This window comes from Thamnophis elegans, chromosome 8 (genome assembly GCF_009769535.1).
Source record: "Thamnophis elegans isolate rThaEle1 chromosome 8, rThaEle1.pri, whole genome shotgun sequence".
In the NCBI taxonomy this organism is placed as follows: Eukaryota; Metazoa; Chordata; class Lepidosauria; order Squamata; family Colubridae; genus Thamnophis; species Thamnophis elegans.
In genome coordinates, this window is record NC_045548.1 from 24,732,955 (window position 1) to 24,751,219 (window position 18,265).

At 44.3% G+C, this 18,265-nt stretch overlaps 1 protein-coding gene across 1 annotated transcript in view; it reads right to left on the bottom strand.

Annotated features, from left to right (window-relative positions):
* The window catches only part of VAPA (VAMP associated protein A), a 55,388-nt gene that overhangs the window by 10,385 nt on the left and 26,738 nt on the right, over positions 1–18,265 (bottom strand). The window contains exons 3-4 of the mRNA XM_032222551.1: positions 13,006–13,109; positions 11,319–11,399 (exon numbers count right to left, since the gene is read on the bottom strand). Of these exons, the coding sequence (XP_032078442.1) occupies positions 11,319–11,399; positions 13,006–13,109 (185 nt within the window). The remainder of the gene's footprint in view (positions 1–11,318; positions 11,400–13,005; positions 13,110–18,265) is intronic.

Consider the following 18,265-nt stretch of genomic DNA (forward strand, 5'->3'; position numbering starts at 1 on the left):
TGACACACTCCTTTTCGGTGTGCTGAGAAAGGATCCAAGGAATGGGTTAACTCTGCCTTCCTGCTCATTAGACTAAGTCAATCAAGTCTTTGTAGCCACGCCTCTCGTGCCTACTTCCAGTTTTCGACAAAGGCATGATGATGCCTTGAGCGTGATGTTTGATGTGATTTGACCACGTAGAATGGTCTATACCACTGGCCAGAGAAGGTGCCCAGCCTCAGAGCCCTCCATTCAAATGCCGAATGGTTAGTTGGAGCCATTGTGGGTCTGAGTGGAGGAGAGCTGTCTGACTGAGGGAGATCCCACAAGATTTTGTCTTGTGGGATCCTCCAGAGTCTGGATACTGATAGGCAAACCATGGCCGTCTGGGCCAGTAGGGATCCAAGAGTAGGATCTCCACTGTCTCCGCCAGTACTTTTCTAATTACCCCTGGGATGAGGAGAAGCGGAGGAAAGGCGCATAGTAGCCCCCGGGGCCATGGAATGCAGAGTATGTTGACCCTTCCACCCCCAGTGTAGTGAACTGGGCATAAAACCTGGATAGCTGGCTGTTTGATGGGGTGGCAAACAGGTCCAGGATTGGAGCGCCAAACTTTTAATACAATGACTGAACAGGTCAGGGTGAAGGTGCCATTCTGCATGGTCGAATGCGGCTCAGCTGAGCCAGTCCACCTGTACATTGCATATTTCTGAGATATGTTCTGCCTGCAGGGACAGAAGATGCCGTTCCGCTCAGTGCCCCAAGTGCCTGGCTTCTCGTATGAGGACCTAGAGTGGGTGCCCCCTTGGCAGTTGATATGAGCCCTGGTGGATACATTGTTAAGATAAGTATGTGGTGGTGAGAGATGATGGTCTGGAACCGTTGGAGGGCTAAGTGGGCTGCTTTCAGGACTAGCCAGCCGATGTTGTTTCATAAGTCCTCCTGTGACCACTGGCCTTGTGCCATCTGAGTTTGCATGTGGGCTCCCCAGCCAAACAAACTGGCGTCCGTGGTGATAGTGATATGGTTTGGCTCCTTGAATGTGCATCCCTTGGCTGTGGCAGGGGACATCCACCACTAGAAAGACTGGATGACCGCACTGGTGGGACCTGGACTCTGGTAGTTGAATTGCTCTTGCCAGATTTCTGGTAAGGCAGGAGGAACCACTGCAAGGCCCTGTCATGTAAACGTGCCCTAGGAACTATGGAGATGCAGAACATCATCTTGCTTAAGAGTTGTGAGAGAAGGGCCAGGAGCATTGTTTGGCCCAATTGGATCCGGTTTGCCAGAGTTCTGATGCTGTCCTGGAGTTGCTGGGACAGGGAGACTATGCATTATGTTGTGTTTATATATGCTCCTAGGTGGAATATCCTGTTGATAGGAGAGAAGTGGCTCTTCTTATAATGGCTGACTGAAAATCTGTGATCCTGAAGGACCCTGATCGTGAAGCGGAGGTCCTCTATTGCCCGGAGGTGAGGAAGATTGGATCAATATGTCATCCAGGTAATACTGAATGTGAATAGGAATGGTTCTGAGGTGAGCCAAGAGCGTTGCTGGGATCTTTGTGAATGTTCTGGATACTGAATGGGAGGGCCCTGTACTAGTAGTTTTGGTTTGCGTAGCAAAACCACAGGCAATATAGGGATGTGTGGGAATGCTTCCATTAAATCTGCTGAAGCCAGGAAGTCGCCCTCCCGGATGCTCTCCAGTATAGACTGGAGGGACTGCATTTTGAATCTTTTGTTTAGTCTTTAAAGGTAGAAAATCGCTCTCCAACCACCACCACCACCACCAAAGGCTTTGCGACTACAAACAGGATGGAATAGAACTCCAGTCGCTTCTGGTGTTTTGGAATTAGCTTGATGGCTCAAATGTCAAACAGGTATTGTATTGCAGCTTTCATGAGGAATCTTCTTGTTCCATTTCTGGAGACAGGGCAATGAATAAAGAACCTCAGGGGTGTAGAAAGTCGAGAGTGATTCCTAGTTGGACAGCGTTTAGGATCCATGCATCTATGGTCATTTCCTTCCATTGAGACATGAAGAGACTTAGACGGCCACCAATGGGAGGGTTGGATCTGCAGTCATCTGGAGGAAAAACGGAAGAGATGACTTCTGTTGCCTTGAAATGGCCATTTGGGTTGGGACTGCTGTCTGCTCGTCTCTATAGCCGGGCCTATCAGATTGGTGATCATGTCGCTGGAAATATGCCCTCTGTGGCTGTGAGGTGTCTGCTGCATTGAAGGAAGGCTTCCAAAAGTAGGACGATGATCGATGGTCAGTGTATCTGGACATAGAGGGTAGGACTTTTTTTTTGTCTTTTGTCTCTAGGAATATAGGCTCTAAGGCCTCTCTGAATAGCTTGTTGCCTTTGAAGGGAGCAGAAGCCAACTTCCATTTGTACTTCATGTCTGCCTACCAGTGATGAAGCCAAAGCAGTCGTTGGGCTATCAAGGATGAGGTGATGGGCCTGGAAGCGAATTTGGCCGAATTCAGTGTGGCATCTGCAGAGAATTCTGCCGCTGCTATCACCTTGTTGATGTCCTAATGAGTGCGGAGGTCAGTGGCTAGGATTCTTGCTTGCATCTGTCTGAGCCAGAGTAAGGAAGTTCAATTGAAGAAGGAAGCAGCTGTGGCTGACTTAACCACCCAGGCAGCCGCCTGATGGGCTTTGTGAAATGTCAGTTCTACTCTCCTGTCTTGTTTTTAAGGCATCCTCCGTGTCATTGAACATGGTGGAAGAGGCTAAGGTCATCACGGGGCCTTCGATTGTTGGCATTTGTAGTGCTGCAGTGAGATCTGAGGCCACATTGTAGAACTGCTTGTCACTCACACTCGGGGATGGGTATGGCCCTGGTAGGGCCCATTATCGTTGGACAACATCCAGGAATAATTTTGTGGAAAGAATCTCCTTGTTATCTATGGCAGGCGCTGAGATTAATAAATTTTTGGGGTCAGATAAGCCTAAGGCCACTCCTATCCGAGCTGTGGTCTTGGCTTTGTAGAGAAGTGTCTTAAACAAGGAAGGGCGAAAGAGTCCTGTGAAGCTTTGGGGGGGGGGGTGTCACTCCTTCATTCTTAGATAGCATTAACTCTTCATGTTCCTCATCGTCCGAGAGGGATTCCAAACTGCATATGGAAGGGGCAGGGGAATGAGGCCTGTGAGGAACCAGTAAATTCCTTAGATTATCGGGTGCAGTAGGATGCCCCTAGTGAAAGGGTGGAGGCTGGAGAGGCTGCCTGTCGGTTTTGTTGTATGCCTGTGGCAATGTCCTGAGCAAAGGCCTCTGAGATTATTAGTCTCATTAGTAGGAAAATTTCTGGCTCTTGTATCTCTCTTGGGCAGAGTCTCACTGCTGTCGGAGTGAAGGTAGCCTCTGGGGTGGGCTTCGCCCTCTTAAGAGCCAGCTCCCAAGGACTTTCCGGTGGGAATAGATTTGAAACAGAAGGAATGAACAGCTCATTGTGTTATATCCTTGGAAGTTGTGGCTGAGAAAGATGGTCTCAGGCGCCATCTGGTGGCGAAGATTGGGTAGTCGGACTAGTGGTCTGACTGGCTTCAGTAAGAGATTGTAACGGCTGTGGTTGAAAAGCGCAGGAACCGGTAGGTTCATCCACTGAAAAACTCTCTTGCCTGTGTTGGTCTGCCTCCCCTTCTGCTTTTGCAACTTCTCTGTCTAAGGCTTTTTGGTCCCTTCGTGAATCCTCCTTGGCCTTAGTGGTCTTTCTGGAGGATAGTGCTTTTGACCTGATTCTGGCCAAACTGTGGATGGAGGAGCATTTTTTTTGAAACCTGGGGCTTGGGGGCTGGTAATTTCAGTCCTTCTCAACAAATGTTCTCCTCGCAGCTGTCTCCTGCTGCGGGGGGCTCCATTTTCAGAAACGGATCCCTCGGAGAGACAGACAGATCTCAGTTGGAAACTCAGCTGCCACAGCTGTTGGATCGCCACTAGGCGAGTATGCTCCAGAGCCCCAGGCAGTGACTCAAGTCCCCTTCGCAGAACGTTCAAAAGGGACCTTAGTTTCCCTGGAAATGAGCCAGATAAGGGTGGCCTTGCCGGTCAGACTGGGGAGCCTGCCTGTTGTCTTGATCTCCTCCTGTTAAAAGAGAGGGAGGGGTTCTTAAATTCTCATTTCTGAGGTTTGAATAATCGGAGTTGAGAAAAAAGCATCTGTCGAGCTGAAGACTGAGTCAAAAACTGGGGAAGTAGGCGCGAGAGGCATGGCTACAAAGGCTTGATTGACTCAGTATAATGGGCAGGAAGGCAGAATTAACCCATTTCTTGGATTCTCCTCAGCATACTCGGAGAACTGTCTCACAAGTATGCCATATTAAGATCTTTACATTGTATCAATGTAAAGATGTTATCAATTTTCTATTCTTTTTTCCAATATATTTTAGACTGTTTTTGTTAAAGTTCTGGGAAGTCGGGGGAGGGAAGGCTGGGGGGGGTTGGGGGGGAGGGAGGGATGTATATTAGGCTTGACGGGGGTGTTAGATTTTAATGTAATATGATTGCACATGTATACTGTCTTCTTCTTTTCTTTTTTTTTAAAACTAAGATATATTAAGTATATTGATATGGAAGCATAAATACCATCAACATAGAATGGAGTTTGCTCAGAAGCGGAAATACACCAATGAGAGGAAGAGTGGGAAACAGATGAGAGAAGAAAGATGGGAAGAGAGGGATAGGAGAGAGGGTAAGGGGGGAAGATGAGGATAAGGAGGAGTGGAATGTAGAGAGAGAAGGAGAAAGGAAGGGGAAGTAGAGTAGGAAAGGATGTTGGAGGGAAGAAAGGAGGTAGGAGAGAGGTAGAAGAAAGAGGTGTATGGAGAGCAGATAATGGGTTTTTACTATGGCATGCAGTTCCCTAGTACCTTGAGTATAACTTTACTACTCTAAAAATTGTTAACAATAATAAGCATTATTATTAGTAGTAGTAGAGTAATAATATGCTAGAACAGTGATGGCTAACCTTTTTCAGATTGCATGCCAAAAGTGGGGGGAGTGCAGGGGGGGTCGTGTGCTGGCATGCCCACACCCATAATGCAATGCGCCCGACCCCAAGCACACATGCAGGTGTGACCCCGCCCTCCCCCCTGCTTTTAGCACTCGATGGACTCGTTTTTCGCCCTCCCCAGGATCCAGAGGCTTTCTTTCTGTTCCTGATCTTCCGGTTTGCCCGTAGGGCCATTTTCCACGCTCCGGAGGCTTCAGAGAAGGCCAAAGTCAGCTGGCCAATGCACACATGCATGCTGGAGCTAACAGGCAATGCCTCGCGTGTCCTAACAAATGGATCCGCATGCCACAAGTTCACTATCATGGTTCTAGAACATAGAATAATAGGGTTGGAAGGGACCTTGGACATTTTCTAGTCCAACCTCCTGCTCAAGCAGGATATCCTACAACATTCTAAACAAATGGTTGTCCAAACTCTTCTTGAAAACTTAGTGATGGAACATCCACATAGTTTTCCTCTCCTTATTATTAATACTTACTACTACGGATACTAATAATAATATTTATACTTATATGCCACCTGACTGGGCAGTTTACAAGAAATCAAAGTAAAACCAATAAAATGTAATTATCTGCCTGTGACCTGATGGGAATTATGACAATGATGCTGTAGCCTTTTACAGTCGCATGACTATCAGCAAATCCTTTTTTTGAAATCAAGTTTTCTTTTGATTGATACACGGTTCACTTCCACAAGCCTATACTATGAAGATAACCAGTATGGAAAATAATACATGTATGTTTTTTAAAACAGGGGAATGACCGTTGGCTTACCTGAATGGTTGTTCTCTAGGAGCTGCGCGAGTGTCCAAGCATGGGTTAACTTCAGCTTGCTGCCCAAGGACTGAGTTCAAAGTTTGTGTAGCCACGCCTCTTGGTCCCCTCAGAGGCTGAGTTTAAACAAACGAAGATTAAGCATGTCCAAGCATGGGACATACCCAAACTATGTAATCCCAGGGTGGGAAGAAGAAATGCCCAGGCCTGTGGAAGTCGCGATAACCCGTTGTAAAACTCTTCTCCCGAAGGAAGCCTCCACAGAACAAAGGCATCAAGTCTGTAGTTCCTCCCGAAAGTAGATGGTGACGACCATGTCGCAGCCATGCATATCTCCTCAATGGGTGCTTCCATAGCCCACGCAGCTGAGGTCGCGGCACTCCTTGTTGAGTGTGCTGTAATGCAAGGAGGAACCGGTCTAGTCTGTTGCTCATAGGCCAGCTTGATACATGCCCATATCCAGCGTCCTATGGTAGAAGATGAGACTTTCCTGCCCATGGAAACGGGCTGAAAAGACACAAAGAATGATTCCGACCAGCTGAAGTGATGGGTATGAGAAAGACAGTTTTGAATGACAAATGCCGTAGACTAACCAAGCGAATTGGTTCGAATGGTGGCGATGTTAGGGTCTGCAAGACAATCAATAAGTTCCAAGTTTAGGAAACTGCGAACCCTTGGGTGTCGGCTGAGCGGTTGAGAATTGACTCTGGACAAGATGGTGGCTAGGGTTGCTATCTACCTCCCAAGTGTGTTGGGGCGAGGCCCTTGTCCAACCCCTCCTGGAGGAAGTCCAGGATTTGCGGAATTGTCGCTGCTGTGGCATTGATGTGATGGGAGTGACACCAAGAGAAGATAGTCCATGTTGTGTCATAGATCCGCACAGTAGAAGGTCTCCTGGACACCTAGATGGTGCAGATGACCTTGTCAGAGAAGCTGTCTTGCCTCAGAAAGCCCCTCTCAAATGCCAAACGGCTAGATGCAGCCACTGGGGATCGGATGTTGAATGGCCCCTTGGCTGAGGGAGATCTACTCCTGAGGTATGCGCCAGTGCTTGGTCACCGACAGGCTGACAAGGCCGGCGAACCAGGACCTCTTTGGCCAGTATGGTGCTACGAGCAACACTTCCACTTCCTCCGCCAGAATTTTCCTAATTACCAGTGGTATCAAGGGAGGAGGTGGAAACACATACAAGAGGCTGGGAGGCCAGTGACTTCGTAGGAATCTGCCCCGTCTGTGCCGGAGCACTGAAACCTGGCGAAGAACCGTGGAAGATGCATGTTGGCTGGGGTGGCGAACAGGTCGACCCTCGGGAGGCCGAACCTTTGCGACAGCTGATGGAACAATGATGGATAGAGTCGCCACTCCGAGTTGTTGATGGTAGTCCTGCTTAGCCAGTCCGCGACCACGTTGTCCTCCCCCCAAGGTGTGGTCTGCCCGCAGCGGTGCCAGGTGACGCTCCGCCCATCGGCCCAGTGCTTCCACTTCTGCCATCAGGGCCTGAGATCAAGTGTTGCCTTGGTGGTTTATATATGCCTTTGTGGCAATGTTGTCGATCAGTATTAGGACATCGCGGCCCTTGATGTGATGGTGAAAATGACACAGGGCAAACCTGGGGGTCCGGAGCTCCAGCCAATTTATGTTGTGGGCGAGCTCCGCCTGCAACCATATACCCTGAATTACGTGAGCCTGGAGATGAGTGCCCCAACCGTATAGGCCGGCATCCATTGTTAAGACCAGGCGCTCCAGTTCTTTGAAGAAGGATCCCCGTAGCAGGGTCTCTGACTGCCACCACCTGAGTGACCGAACCACCCTTGGGGGAAGGAGCACCACTCTCCTGGAGTTGCTGGCCTTCCATCTCTGGATTGGTAACAGGAACCATTGGAGCTCTTGCACATGCAGAAGTGCCAAAGGAACCACTGAAATGCACAAGATTACTTTTCCGAGCAACTGGGAGAAAGAGACGATGGACACTGACTCGGCCGCTTGGATGCATCTCACCAGAGATCTAATGCTGTCCACCCGCTCCCATGTGAGAAAGACTTCGCAGCTCCTGGAGTCAATCACCATGCCGAAATGCAGAATTCTTCATATTGGAGTCAGGTGGCTCTTGTCGAGATTGACTGAGAACCCGTGGCGTTGGAGAACGCGGATGGTGATGTCAAGATCTCTTTGGGCTTTCCCCCTGGATGACGAGTGAATGAGAATGTTGTACAGGTAGCATTCGAGTCTCACTGGGAGAGATCGGAGATGTGCTGCGATGGCAGCCAGAAGCTTGGTAAATGTCCTTGGGGCCAACGAGAGGCCAAAGGGGAGGGCCCTGTATTGATAGTGCTGGTTGGCAAACTGGAATCTCAGGAACTTGCGGTGCGCTGGATGAATGGGAACATGCAGGTATGCCTCCTTCAAGTCGATGGAAGTTAGGAGGTTGCCCTGTGTGATGCAACCCAGTATGGTCTGAAGTGACTGCATCTTGAAGCGCTTGTACACTAGATGGATGTTGAGTTTCTTGAGGTCCAGTATTGCCCTTACTCCCCCTGAAGACTTTGGGACCAGGAAGAGGATCGAGTAGAACTCCTTCCCCTCCTGACCCCTGGGGACCTTCTCGATGGCCATCTCCAGCAAATGTCCTATCTCCGCCTGCATCAGCTGGCGCTTGTGGGTAGACGTGGGAATGGGACAATGGACAAAAGTCCGTGGGGGAAATGAGAGGAATTTCAGGGTCAGGCTATGATGGACCGTATTCAGAATCAGTGTCCATTGTTGTCGCTTCTCATTGAGCGGCGTATAGTTGGAGATGACCGCCTATGGTAGGGGACCGGTGACGGTCACTTCAACTTCCGAAAAGGAACGGTTGGAATATCCCCCTGGGAAGGGCCTGCAGTTGCCCCGCTGCCTGTTCTTGTCCCTGTAAGATGACCTGTCTTGGGGACGATCCTGAGATTGGGAGTATGACCGATTAAATCCCCCAGAGGCTGGAGGGTCTGTGTTCCAAAAGGGCTGCCTAGGAAAGGACTGACCCTTGCGATCTGGCTTTTTGGTGACCACTGGTAAGATTTTATGTTTATCCTTGGATTCAATTAAGACCGAATCCAAGGCCTCCCCAAAAACCTTTTCCCCTTTAAAGGGAGCGGAAGCTAGCTTCCACTTCACCTTCATGTCTGCCTTCCAGTGGCGAAGCCACAGCAGACAGTGTGAGGTCACATTGGAGGCGAGGGCTCTGGAGGAAAATTTTGTGGCGTTAAGTGAGGCGTTGGCAGAGTACTCGACAGCCGCTATGATTTTATTCACATCCTGTCGTGCTCTGGTGTCCCCCGCCAGTAGGCTGGACAGCAGTTTGCGGAGCCAAAACAGTGCTGCTCTGCTAAAGTAAGATGATGATGATGCTCTCTTGTCCTCAGCCTTTAAGCCTTCCAGCAGGTCGGCTGGAAACACTGAATTGGAAGTTAGTGCTACAATGGGGTCATCCACCTGAGGAAGCTTTAAGAGATCCTCAAGGCTACTCTCCATGGTATACAGCTTATCTACCCCACTGGGATTAGCCATAGAACCCGGTTGGGTCCATTGGCGCTGTATAACATCCAGAACAGCTGGGGGGCTGGGACTAGATCCTGAGGATGAGTGGTCTCCTTGAAGAGCCCCGCACCAGGTTCCTGGGGCCCAATAGTATCTTTGTTGCTTTGATCGGTAGACGTCTTGTCTGCCTGAGCTGGGAGACCCATTTGGGTGGCGGAAGTCCTGGCCTTGGTAAGGATAGCCCTAAACATAGAGCGATTGAGTAAGCCTAAGAAGGCGGGCGTATCAGGAAGAGGATTTTCATCCTCTGAAAGATGAGGAGCATCCTGCTCCCCTTCCTCTGGCTCGGACACCTCGCTGACCCCCAAAGGAGCCGGGGAGGCATCTCTAGCCAGTGGATTCTTAGACCCAGCGGCACAGGCCCTGCTCAGATTGGTGGTCTGAATGGGCCATGATGTCAGGCACAGATGCAGGACTGGCTTGAAGAGCTGGCAAAAGAAATGAGGCTTTAGGGCCGAAGATGGCGTGTCTACGTTGACAAGGGGGCCTTTAGACGTTGTTAATGTCCAGCAAGAAGCAAAGGCAAGACAAAATGACACCGGTCATATTTGTCCAAGGCACTCGCAGATCTGCGCTATTTCTAAATACCAGGGAATGGCCAGGCAATAGCCAAAGTCCCTGCAGCTGCTTGATGAAAGTCCTGGGGAGGGAAGGCCTGTCTGGAGACCCGGAATGAGGCCAGATGATTAGGACCCCTCCCAGGGGCGATCTGTTGAGGAAACAGGCTGCAGTGGCTTGAAACGCCTCAGGAATAAAGCACGCCAATTTTGTCTTCTTCAAAATGGCCACCGTGCGCCTGGAGCGGCACCGGGAAAACTGTCGGCTATTCCGAAGACTCAGGAGAGCCTCCGGCTCTACCAGTCCTCCGACAGCTCTTTGGGGGACCCTGATTGCCTACCCATCCCCAAAGGCTCGCCAGCAGCTGCTAGCAAGCCTCATGGTGTTGCTATGATCGCGGCAGCGCGAAAGCCAGCCACACTCCAGGCAACCTGTTCTGCACATCTGAAGGTAATGAGACAATCCACACTCTTGACAGATTGGAAGAAAACAATAAAGGAGCTAATGGAATCTAACCTAACTGAACACAAAAATAATAAAGGCTACACTACACTGACTTGGAGAGTCCAATCTGCTGCTCAAGGACTGGAACTCCCCAAAAAGCGTCCTTTTAGGGCGACTGAGTTTTTAAAACTAAGCCTCTGAGGGGACCAAGAGGCGTGGCTACACAAACTTTGAACTCAGTCCTTGGGCAGCAAGCTGAAATTAATCCATGCTTTGACACTCCAAGCAGCACCTAGAAGAAGGTCACATCTCACTGTTATCTCCCGGACCTAATTTGCTCAATTGAAATAAGAGATAATATACTTTTCCAATCAAATACACTGAATGCCACATCAATGTGCTAATAAGCAGGATATAACATTGGATGTTTTTAGTTTCACCAGAATCTTTTTATTTATTACAGTATTTAGATGAAGCTCTGATCATGCAATAGGACACAATAGTTGAAAATTACAGATAGTTATAAAGGTAGTTCAAAATTGCTGATAATTCACAAGCTGCCTTTCACCACTCTGGGTGCAAATCTCAAGAACTTTCATTCTTTCAAGACTGAATGAAAACCAACTTATTTTATCCACTTCCAGTAGTTATTACTTATTTCTTCTTCTGTATATCATGTTTCATATTTTCTTTTGAGATGTACCCATTTTTACACATTATAAACTTGCGCTTAATACACAGGCTAAATGGCTTTATTGATTCCAAGCCAAATTTTATTTTGACTAAATTTACAACATATGTAAAAAATAGTGTGATTAAAAGTTTACAAAAACACTGTGTCTTTACATTAGAAAAGAGACTGGAAAGCTTTAGAGGTTTTATTAAAGCACTAATTATAATCTCTATATTTAACAATATGCAAAAGATATAGGCAAAACATAAACTTTTCAATATATCTTTTACTTACCAGCTTATCGTTTTCATTAGGCATTTCAAATACACATCTCAATTTGGAGTCCATTAATTCATCAGATTTTGCATCCTTCCACTATGACAACAATGAAAAACATTAATTATGTTACTAGATGTCATCAAATAAATTTTCATAATGTATAAACTCTGCTGTGCATACTTATTTTCAAAAACTAGCATGGTTTAGCGGGCAATTGGTCTAGGACAGCAATGGCGAAGCTTTTTTGGCTTGCGTGCCATAAGGGGGGAGCACAGGGGGGTCGTGCGCGGGCATGCCGCACCCATAATGCAATGTGCAACCCCCCCCCAATGTGCATGCATGCATGAGAGCCCCCCCCCCATTTTTTTGCATGCTTTTTTCACTCTGCCCAGGCTCCAGAGGCTTTATAGGAGCCTGGTGAGGGAGAAAACAGCCTCCCGCCCTCCCCACCGGAGGCCCTCTGGAGGCTTCAGGGACCTGGGTCGTTTTTAGTCCTCTGGAGGCTTCAGGGAAGCCTCCTGAAGGTCCCTGAAGCCTCCGAAGTGCTTAAACCGACCCTATGGGCAAACCGGAAGTCTGTTCCCCAAACTTCTGGTTTGCCCATAGGGCCGATTTTTTGTGCTCCTGAGGCTTCAGGGAAGCGCCTGAAGCCTCCAGAGGGCTTCCGGAGGGAGCAGGGGAGGCTCTTTTCACCCTCCCGAGGCTCCTATAAAGCCTCTGGAGCCTGGGGAGGGCAAAAAATGGCTTTAAAAAAGGCTGAACTCAGCTGGCCAGCGCGCACATGCACGTGCCATAGGTTCGCCATCCCGGATCTAGGAAATCTAGACTTAAATCCTTGTGATATATAAACCATTCCTCATCAAGCATCAATATTTTTTCTAGTTTAGAATTGTCAGTTTCCCTTTACATTTGAACCAAAAACTACTAATACCAGAATACGGGTAAGTCTATTTCTGAAGCCATGATTTGAAATCTAGCCAGGGATGTAACTATCTCCTAATTCAGATGTAAAATAAACCTACACTGAATAAAACCAATTAAAATGTTTATATTCATGCTATGCTGAGAAGAGGAAAAGTGCCATGTGCAGAAATACATATTTGATTATATGTGCTACCCACATAACTTTAAGTTTAAATGCCCACACAAGGTTATTTCTAAGAAAATTGACAATATATATTTATGAATTCTTTTACTAGGAAAGAAATTTGACAGGCACATTCTCAGCAGGAGGGACCCTGCAAAGTTGTAATATTGTAGATTACAATCTTTAAAATGAGGGGGGGAAATACAAGTCTAAATTGTTGCAATTCTTATTTTTACATAGAGTAAAATTAACCAGCCATTTTGTAGTGTTCCTCGTGATACTATCTCAAATATCCAAATATGTCAGTAGGTTCAAAATTGCTGAAGCTCCTCAAACAGACAAAATACTGAAAACACTAAAGCTGCTGTGAGAAATAATGTCTCCCCCCCCCAAGCAGAAACCATCACAATTCCACTACTTTGTCTCTAAATTAAGTGAACATTTGAAATCTTTCTCAGATACTGATGCTGCTTTTGAAAAATAGATTCAGAGAAGTTGGAAAAGTTTGAGATATATGAGGTAAAAGGAAGTACAAGGGGGCTGATTTCAAAAAACCTGAAAAGGAGTTCATATTTGTCCATTTACTAAAAACTGAAATTGTAGATATTTACATACCACTGCTTCCATATCTGTAATGTTTGTAGGGGCAAAGATCGTCTGTACCATAAACTTATGTTTACTCTTCTCATTTGGATCATAATCAAAAGGCTGTAACATAACTGCATAATAGACAAAGTTTGTATTATATAAAAGTTTGCAAACTTTTTCTTGTGAAATTTTAATTTTATTGTAAATTCATAGAATACAGTATATACTTTGAAGTTTTTTCTATAACCCAATTCTTTTATTATGTATTAGCTGATCCTTATTTTCTTATAATTAGCTACATTTTATAATTTGAAAAATAATGTATTATTTCAAATATTTCTCATCTTTAATTTAATAATTTCTAGTCTCAAAAGAATATAAATTCAGAGAAGACAAATAAACTGGAGTTCCATTAAAAAATAAGGATTTTTTTGTTATAAATTGTATTCAATATTCTGAAATACATTAAAACTGATCAGTAGCTCTCAAATTAGAGACTAAAAATGCTGTATTTTTGTGTGTGTGTTGAGGTTAGAATGTAGGTGATGGAGAAACAAATCTTATTACATAAATAGAACTCAATATATATTACACTGAATACAGCTTTTTAGTACACATTTTATGAAGACTCTGAGAAGACTACTTCTCAGCCAATTTATTTACTTTATACAATAATGTACACTTGTTCTTCTCATTAACCATTAGAAAGCAAAGTAAAGATAACACAAAATATCCTTCCTCCCAAAAGGCCAGACAGCTTCAACAGACAAAAACAGAGCTCGTATAAACATTTGCCTAAACAGGATACATTTTGCCCTGCAGAAAGTATTACACCTGATTCACATACAATAAAAAACAATCCAAAGTATTTATTTTGGCTTATCTGAAAATATATATTGTAAACCAAAGTTTATTACTTGAGATTAGTTCATATATCACACTGAGCCAAATCGGAACAATTCATATTATAAATTTTATCTTAGAATTATCTTAGAATTAAATAAGGGCCAATTGAGCTTTCCAATGCAAAAAATATATATTCATAGTGATATAATTATTAGATGAATTCACCTACCAAGGCCCTATTACTAGTGTTTTCTTCTTTAAAAAAAACCCAGTGGCTAGTAAACTAGTTGAAATGCTAAAGTTTTAATTTCAGCTCATGAGAAGGGAAGAACAGTTAAAGCAGTAGGTCCTAGTATAACATTATTTAAGGCAGGGTATATGCTGCATATGCATTAAGGAAACTGGAAAGGAAGAAGAAGAAGAACAACAACAACAACATTGTTTTAAAATTGAGGAAGAAATATAAATAACTTATGCTACCCTGATCGCCGAAAATGCAAAGGATCTGGAAGCCCTAGTACTAAAGTCAAAGAGCACAGTAAAAAAATGGAACTTAAATTAAATAGAAAGAAGACCAAATTAACAACATGCACAACAAGCTCTCTTAGAATTATCAGTGAAGATACTAAGGTGGTGGATAGCTTTTGCCTTTTAGGATAAACCATCAACAGTAAAGGAACAAGCAACAAAAACAAGGAACAAATAAGCCTCACATTAGCACTTAGTACAGCAACTATGAAGGTCTTGGAAAAGATATTCAAATGTTTTGATGTGTCTATGCCTACAAAAATCAGAATCATGCAAGCCATATTTCCTATGAAACAAAAGTTGGACTTTTAAGAAGGGCAGGAACAGTAGTGATGCCTTTGAACATTGGTGTTGGAGAAGACTCATGAAAATACCATGAACAGCCAAGAAAACAAACACATCATTCCAGGTACTATTTTATACCTTCTTCTCTCACCACAATCAAAAATATGGACTACAAATGCAAAACTATAAGAATAAGTCTCAGTATGTTCTTTCACTAGGACAATTACTCCCTTATTCATTCCCCACATATTCTATACTTAAGATACAATTTTGCCATTTATGTACCTACAAAAAAATTCCATCTCTCCACCCTCCTATTAAATATGAGACAGCAAAATTCAATTGAACCTACAGCATTATCCTGTTACAACTACCCTTTAGGTAGAAGAGTTGTAATACATTGAACATCATATATTTATTTTGATTAAATTGTATGTACTTTGCTTATCTAAGTAGAGATTAACAGAGTTAGATTTTCTCTGCTTAGAACTGGCCTTACCAGATTGACAGAGACTTTCCCTGTAAGCCTTTGGTAGCTACAAAAATGGTAGATAGGATAGAGGGGGAACTGCTTAGTATATTCACTCATAATTATCATGCTTACTTTAACCTAGTTACCTTAAACATTTCAGAAGAATAGAATTGTCAATGACAAGTTCAAGGCCATAATTTAGCAAAATATAATTGATATTTGTTTCCTTTTATTATTTATATTAGAATACGGAAAAACATCTTTTCCACCTTAACTAAAAATATTGCCGATGGGAGCAAACATGTAATGTACTAAAAAAACAAAAACATATTTATTAACTAATGTTTATATTATAAAATATCTTCATTATTCTCTAAAGGCAAAACTATTTTTAACAACTAAAATATTAAGACAGCCATTGTAGAAAAGCATGAAATCACAGTACACTAGCCAGAATAATAATTCTCCTAAAACAAGGATTAAGAAAATGCTAGTAGCACCACCTTGTGGATCTGTAGAGAACAGATTGATAAAGCAGTTAGCAACATTATAATGATGTATTTGCCTGAAAGGAGGACAATTCTTAATTTAAACTGATCTCTCCCCAAAGGAACATAAAATTAAAAAAATATAAATTCAAACCCAGATTTTGGCAATGCTTCTCCTTCTTGTCATCCTAAAGAGTGCCAATTCCAGCTCAAACTGGTGGATAGCTTTTGCCTTTTAGGGTCAACAATCTTTTCCTGTGTAAGGTTGAGATTGTCTTGGCAACGTTTCGGCGAGGTCTCACTTGCCATCTTCAGGCTGGTGTTTTGGGCTTAAAGTGTGGTCGGAGCTGCCATCTTTCTAGAGAAAGAAGAAAGAGGGCAGCTCTGACCACACTTTAAGCCCAAAACACCAGCCTGAAGATGTCTCACTCATCATCCTCAGGCTGGTGTCTTCGGCCTCGTGCCTGTGCTTTGCTCGCACGGGCACGAGGCCAAAGACACCAGCCTGAGGATGACGAGTGGGACCTCATCGAAACGTCGGCAAGATACTCTCAATCTTACACAGGAAAAGACCCAAATACCAAAACCTGCATACATGTATCCGTGAAAATCTACGAATATGAATATGAATATATGAATATATGAATATATGAATATGAGAATATATATATATATATATATATATATATATATATATATATATATATATACACATATACACATACATACATATATATATATATATGTTTTCTGAGGTTTTCGCGGGTGTTAGTATGTAGGTCTCTAGTTGTTCGGGTTTTCTCCCGCGTAGAATTGGAGATGTCTTCGCGACGTTTCGACGAAGTCACATTCGTCATCTTCAGGCTGCTGCTGACTACTTCAGGTTTGGTGTTTCCAGGAGTAGTGTGGGACCTTACACACCTCAACAGCCTACACCCCAAAATACAGTTCACCATGGAAACAGAAGTAAACAACCAACTCCCCTTCCTGGACGTCTTAGTCTACAGGAAATCTAACGGCTCCCTAGGACACACCATCTACCAGAAGAAAACACACACTAACCGCTATCTGCACGCACTCTCACACCACCACCCAGCCCAGATCAATTCCGTAGCCAAGACACTCATCTCCAGAACAAAACGCCTAGCTGACGAACAACACCTAAAAACCGAACTACACACTCTCACCAATGTACTGACATCCAATGGATTCCAAAGAAATAAGATCACCAACCTAATCCAAAAAGAAACCCCCACTAAAGTCCAGGACAGAGAACAAGAAAATGGAAAAGTCCTCCTCCCATACATAAAAGGCACCACAGACAAAATCAGCAAAATCCTCCGCAAACACAACATCAAGACAGCATTCTGCACAGACCGGAAAATATCCACCATCCTAAGAAACCCCAAAGACAAAATTGAATTAGAAAATCAAGGAGTATATGAAATCCCATGCACTACTTGCCCCGCCACATACATCGGACAGACCAACAGAAGAATAAGTGCACGCATTGAAGAACACAAAAATGCAATCAAAAAAGAAGAACCAACTTCTTCCCTGGTCCAACACCTCAAAGCCACAGGACATAAAATTGACTTCAGTAAGACAAGAACCATCGCCAAGGCCGAACACTTCAACAACCGTATAATCAGGGAAGCAATCGAAATAGAAAAACACCCACATAGCATGAACAGGCGAGACGACACCTCCCGCCTGCCAGCCCTTTGGAAACCCGCCCTCATTAACAAACGAATCCCAAACATGAAGAATGAGACCAGGCCCACACTCACAATAGCCACACAGAATACTACCAAAAAACATCCACAAAGAAAACAACCAAAAACACAAACTGATGAGGAGGCACGACCCAGAACCAGAAGCCAGACTGCTAAAGCACAATCAGCCTCTTCAAAACCCCTCCTACCCTCACAGGAAACACAACCCCTCAAACAATCAGAACAGAACACCCCTCCACCAAATAATGACACACTTCCACCTAATCAAGACACACCCAAGCCCCCATTCAATCAGTTTTAATCCCCTACTGGCAGTTAAAACTTAATCCCCTACTGGCAGTTAAAATTTAATCCCCTACCAGCAGTTATAAGGAACAAACAGCCAAGATCCCACACTACTCCTGGAAACACCAAACCTGAAGTAGTCAGCAGCAGCCTGAAGATGACGAATGTGACTTCGTCGAAACGTCGCCAAGACATCTCCAATTCTACGCGGGAGAAAACCCGAACAACTAGAGACCTACATATATATATATATATATACACACACACACACACACACATACATACATATATACATATATATATATACATATATACACATATACACACACACACACATATATATATATATATACATATATATATATATATATATATATACACATACATACATACATACATACATATATACATATATACATACATACATACATACATACATATAATATGCACTACTCAGGTGACCTTGAGGGCACAGATAAGCCTCCAAGTGACCTCAACAATTTTCTAAAAGAATGCATATATATATATATATATATATATATATATGTGTGTGTGTGTGTGTGTGTGTGTGTGTGTGTGTGTGCGCGCGCGCACGCACGCACGCGAGTATGTATGTATGTATACATACGTACGTACGTACGTATGTA